This window comes from Salvelinus alpinus, chromosome 12 (genome assembly GCF_045679555.1).
Source record: "Salvelinus alpinus chromosome 12, SLU_Salpinus.1, whole genome shotgun sequence".
Classification (NCBI taxonomy): Eukaryota; Metazoa; Chordata; class Actinopteri; order Salmoniformes; family Salmonidae; genus Salvelinus; species Salvelinus alpinus.
Genome location: NC_092097.1, coordinates 13,743,741 through 13,749,740, shown reverse-complemented (window position 1 = coordinate 13,749,740; position 6,000 = coordinate 13,743,741). Strand labels below are relative to the sequence as shown.

Sequence of the window (6,000 nt, the reverse complement as noted above, 5' to 3'; positions counted from 1 at the left end):
ACCTGTGCTTCCGTCATAAAAAAGCAAGTCTTGGTCATCAGCGTTAATTCCCATCAAGAAATCCATATCGCTAATATTTCTGGAATTTTAATGCAGTTACAATTTATAGCTTATCAAATGCTGTTACCTAAATTGATGTTAGAACAGTTTAACTGTCTATTTTTAATTACAAGATAATTTAATGTTGAGGCTGATATGATAGTGGTGGTCCTTATCACAGACTCAGAAGTCCTGCAGAAGGTGACAAACAGGCCTGTATCTGTGACAATCTAACCTATACAAAAAAAATAAAAAATATCATTGTATAGTGTAGGTGCAATCGCTTTGAGGAGATTTTTGGAGTATAAAGTACCCATTTGCTATGGCAAGATAACATGAAGAAATAAATGCTCAAGTGGCTTTTTTCGTTTGCTGCGTCCTGCGTTGGTACACATGGACAAGGCAACTAGGATTTCAGTATTTTTTGTATGCAGATCCCTACCATTTCAACCAAGTAAGAAATGACTTCAGGAAACAAACGTGAACAACCAGCATTTTATTGCATTTTTAGAATGCTTACGTCAGTTATCGAGACTGACTGTACAACAGAATATTCTGCATCAGACAGACCAGGAATGATGAGGAGATTACAGACTGATGATAGAGGTGATGAGCAGAATATTTAGTTAATAAAACAGAAAACTACAGACTACAGCTTCAACAGAAAACTAACCTAACTGCTGAAACATTAAAGCACCGTGACAGCTGCTCTGCTGTACCCTCCTCCCTCCCTCCGCCAGAAGCACGGGTTGAGAGGATGATGGTACAACACAGTGGTGAACGACAGTGGGGTGGATCATGATTGATGGAACCGTGGCAAATTAGCATGGCCACAAGTGTCTTGAGGGGGAATCTGATGCCACCTACACAGAGCACAGCAAGGTCAAAAGGTTACTCGACTTGGGTTGATATTTCTTGTTCAAAATTCAACATACAGTATATCAAGGACGAGTACAGTCTGACTCACATCAAACGTTTAACCTTTAACCTTTGTGCTCCACTTAAGAATGCTACCTGATGTGCTCGGCTTTACTTATCATGAAAAAATAAGTTGAGATAAAAAATATTACAAAATAAAAACGGTATGTATTTCACCTAATGACGATGGACTGATGATGATGACATCACTGATGATGTATGTATGAATTAATCGATTCCTCTGGAATAAAAACAAAGCATTTAACAAATACTCTCTACATCTTGGCACTGCATATTTTTCTTATTTTTCCTATTAGTTTCATATAAAATATCATTAGATTGATACACCCTTACACTATTACTGACCACTTAACTATTATTTCTCATCTCTGTGACCCTGGAATTAGTCATGCAAGATACCTCAGTCTTGTAGAGGAAATATACCTGTCTGCCCTTTCTCCGAGCAGTAATGTTTAACATATAGCCACAGAAGGCAGTGGTTGGACCATCAAAAGGAAGTATCAAAAACAGCTTAACACAAGGAAGAACAAAATCTGTACAAAATCCTTAGGTCAATGATAACAGAGAAAAGTCTGTTTTCTATTTTACAGTTTAAAATCCAAAATCTGGGATAATCCCCCACCCTGCCCCGCCCATCTCGCACAGATGTCTGCATGTATGACTTTTTAAAGCAAGGATTACTAAGTAAAATACATTTGCAGTACAGTTTGCTATTCCAATACATACAGCAATTTTTCAAAGCTTTTTTATAGTTAACACAAAGCAGTTGTGATAAAGCAAAAAGAATAACACACATGTATTTTTGATCTTTGAAAGAAACAAGCAAAGAAAACGACAAGAAAAAGACAAGACTATACTAACAACCTACTGTTGTAAAGCCCACGACCAAGCGACTGACAATAGATTGTGAAAAATGGGATCAAATAAAGTTAGGTGATTTCTTAATGAAAAAAGGCCTGAGGTTTGGATTGATTTTGCAAAAAAGATGTGAGACCCTCAAGATAAACAAGCTCAAATGTAGTATTCTTATCATTTTTTTTGCCTTTAAAAAAATATTTTTTCACTCACTACAGTTTTAGACTACACATGCAAGACATACAACTAAATTCAACTGAGCGAAAAACATTTTTTTTTTCTCTTAATTTAATCATTCCCTATAGGTTTGAACTGAGGTCTGTGTACTAACAATTTTCTCATGCTGTTATCTTTAGTAATGTCAAGCTACACATGCTGAGAATGTTCTAATCTACCAGCTTTTCCCCCTTCAGAATACCAAGCAAATCAGCAAAAGACTGGCTTTGGATGAGATCGAGTTGTTCTCACGATCCCAGTCCGGCTGTTACTGACCCATCCCACAGCTGCCTGCTATTGGATATTAAATACATTTTCTGAAAACCACAGATTGCCCTTTTCATTAGTAATAGGAAATGCATGATGAAATGTTCAAATAACTGCCATAAAGTACCTTGTACCCAGCTTATTAGTTGACAGGAGTGTTTTTTAATATAAAAAGTAATACGTTGACAGAAACTAAACACAATCATAAAGCCTTGCCAATGTTAACAAAGAACAGTAGAATCCCGTCAAGATAGCAGGACTCACTAAAGAGTGGCATACAATCGTTGGAAAGGGTACAAATTCATAAAGAATAAACAAAATATTTAATCATTGTGTGGTCCAGTTGAAGTAAAGAATCCTTTTCACATTGTTCTCTGCAAAGCTCTCCTGTCTACTGGTAAATCAGCATCGTTACTATCATAATCTCCTTTTATCCATCCCCTTATGTTGCACAGTAATCTGCTGCTGATAGATGGACAGAGTGATCCCTTTCCCTCTCATTGGTCCAAAGACCATGCTCCCCTAATTTGGTCATAATGTTTGTCTGACTCTGCATCTCCCTTGAAGTTTTGGTCACTGCAAAGTCCTGCAGCTACTGTACTCGTCAAGACACCCCTTTGGCTTTAAAGGTAATGACAGTCCGACTGCTTGAGGAGCGCCCTCTCTAATAAATCAGCCATTGGCTTGACAAAGCTGAGTCTATACTCCATCAATAGATCCTGTCACATCCAATGGGAGAGAATGGAGGATATTTGGCCTTATCTGCTATTGCATGAAACAGAGAACATCGTTTTTACTTTGTAGTTTATCTTTGGTAGTCACAGAACAAGATATCCGACACATCAACAACTAAATACAAAAGTAAAACTAAAAACTGAACTAATAATAATAAATAAAAATGCAAAGTGGTTGCAGTCTTTAAAAAGTCATTTTTGTGAGTCTTTGTACGAGCATATTCCATTTCATATCAATATACCAAACCTAGGATCAAGCCCATTTGTGTTCAGCCTCACAGCGCCACAGTCCCTGCATCAATCCCATTCACTCTATTGCAGGGCCTACATCACTACTCTGACTTGGTCATTGGGTTCTGCTGATGTTGACTCCTGACTGTACCAGATCATCAGTTCCCTTGTGTAAGGGTGGGCGTCTGGGGCCGTAACATGGCTGACAAATACTGGAATGAAGCAATGATCAGATCTTATTGCCCGTTTTGGGATTATCCCTAAATTAAGGACATTACTATTTAATCTGATGTGTGTAATTATTAATAATCACTCAAAACTGAGAGAGCCAACTGGTCATGCATATGGTAAAAAACATGACAACTATAGGGAATGCACTTTGATATCTTCAAGCATGGCCAAACAATCCCTCCATGAGTGAAATTACAGTGTGGAAAACTGGACACGTTTGATCTACGATGACAGTTGTCTTCAGGAATCACAATTAGCTGGTCTAAAATATTATCTTTGTCCTGCACACCTGACATTTCATTTTCTTTCTAAAACTGGGAGCTTGCGAATGATCAGAAATCTGGATGCAGCTACCATGCACTGCCGTGAAGGGCTGTTCTCAAACATCATTTCATGAGGATAAATCATAACCTGCATGATTTCTCTGTCATTCATTCCCATCTTAAATTAAACTTCATTGATGCGTGGAGAGAGCCTTCATTACGAGTAGTGCATTGCAGATGGACTTCATGAGCTTGGGGGGATGGGATGGGGATGGGCTACATGTCAGGGAGGTGGCATTCTGAAGCATGTGGAATAAATGACAGAAAAATACTACTTGGTATTTTGACATTCTGCTTCATGTAAAAAACAACATGGAGACAACATGAAAGGAAATCATATAAACATTCATCAAGTGCTGACCATACAGAATCTCCACAGCACGGGCATGAGGTCTGATCAGTTAAAGAAATCAAATGCGATAAAGAGCAATGAACAATGAAAAAGACATATATTTATATTTTAAACCCCTCACCCTCAAAACACACCAAAAAACATCCCTCCCACCCTAGATGGAAGCCAACCAATGAAGTTTTGAAGGCAGTGACAATGAACAAAATATATACACACACACACACATAGTGTAAATTAAATGTCAGTCAATATCTCTTGAGTTTATGGGCATATGTGTGTGTGTGTGTGTGTGTGTGTGTGTGTGTGTGTGTGTGTGTGTGTGTGTGTGTGTGTGTGTGTGTGTGTGTGTGTGTGTGTGTTTGTGTGTGTGTGTGAGAGAGAGAGAAAAAGACAGAGAATCCCTCAGCAGTCCGTGCTCAGTGTGGTTGAGTGGGCTGCATGCAGTCCATACTGGCTGCACAGTGCAGGTCCAAGTCCATCCTGGACTTGAAATCACCACACTAACCAAGAAGTCCCCAGTACCAAACATGTCCATCCAACGCATGTTGAGTAGAAATGTCTTTTTTTTCTCTTCTTCATATTTTCGTTCACTTAAACCAAAAAAGTAGATATAAATCAAAAATACTCCCAAGTGAGACGTATTCTCGTTCTTGTGTTTTTCACTATGTATTTAATGGCACTAAAAGTCAATTGGAAACATTTGATAGCTGTCATCAGAGGGCTGAGACTGCAGTCTTGTATCTGTGACGTCGTGGCATCTCACAGATGACTAAGGTTAGTTCTGCCTCTGGGGGCCTGGCCTTACAGCATGTCATCGTGGCCCTGGTCGTCATCGTAATCTCTGTGGTGACCGAAATCTGGACTGTGGTTGGCCGTCATCACAAGGGAGAGGGGGCCTTCGTGGTCCTCCGGGTCCAGCGGTTCCTCTTTAATGTGATGCCTGCGTGGAAACAGAACACAAACAGACAGGGGATGGTCCAGTTAGTTTATCTTTAGCTGGTTAAACCCTTGTTGAACCTTTCATTCTCTCCCGAAAACAGAATCACAGACATGTATTGATTCAGAAATTAGAAACAAAAACAAATGAATGGCTCTAATGAATCTCTGAGAGGGGCCTCACTGGGCTGGGCTTGATGATAATTTCACCTTCCTTTGAGGTATTCCAATCCCAGGAAACCGGCAGGCTTTATTTTCATAGCAGCTGACAACAGGGTATTCACTTAGAATTGATAAATGAGGAAGATTAACAACGTGCGACGGGGAGAGAGAAGAATGGACTCTGCGGAGGGAGCGGGTGGGGGGTTTGTCAGCCTCCTGGTGGCGGTGGATCAGTGGCGTGCTGTGTGTTCCCCTTCCTACTCGTTAACATGCACAACCTGCGAGGCGGGTCTCCAGAGGATGACCCCGAGCCAGCTTCTATCATTAATCAACTTCAAGCAAACACAGCGACCAGACACCGCTATACATGCTTTAAACTCCAAAATTAATGCATATTTTCACCCAAGTGTCAATAAGAGAAGAAAAGCACTGGCAGGAAGGCGCGAGAGCAGAGCAGAAAGGCACACTCAACACAACATTGTGATAAGAAACAGAGCCCTTACGAGAATAATAACGCTGTCAGTTGTAAACAAGGCAAAACATGAACCTAGCCCACTGCCTGGGCAAAGGAGGCGCTAAAGAGATGAGATCTGCCAAATTCTCATTATAGAAACACTGCAGGAATAAAGCGCACGGGAAGGAGGCTCCACAGGCGCAGAGAGGAGGGAAAAAGGTAATACATTATGAGCAGCTGCAGGATATTTTCCCTTTTTCT

The 6,000-nt window shown here is 40.1% G+C and overlaps 1 protein-coding gene across 17 annotated transcripts in view; it reads right to left on the bottom strand.

Moving 5' to 3' along the window:
* Window positions 1-520: 520 nt before the first annotated feature.
* LOC139535567 (forkhead box protein P1-B) overlaps window positions 521-6,000 on the bottom strand; it is a 209,267-nt gene continuing 203,787 nt past the window's right edge. For all 17 annotated transcript variants that reach the window (XM_071335094.1, XM_071335097.1, XM_071335085.1 and 14 more), the window contains one exon: window positions 521-5,127. In XM_071335094.1, the coding sequence (XP_071191195.1) occupies window positions 4,989-5,127 (139 nt within the window). In that variant the 3' untranslated portion in view covers window positions 521-4,988. The remainder of the gene's footprint in view (window positions 5,128-6,000) is intronic.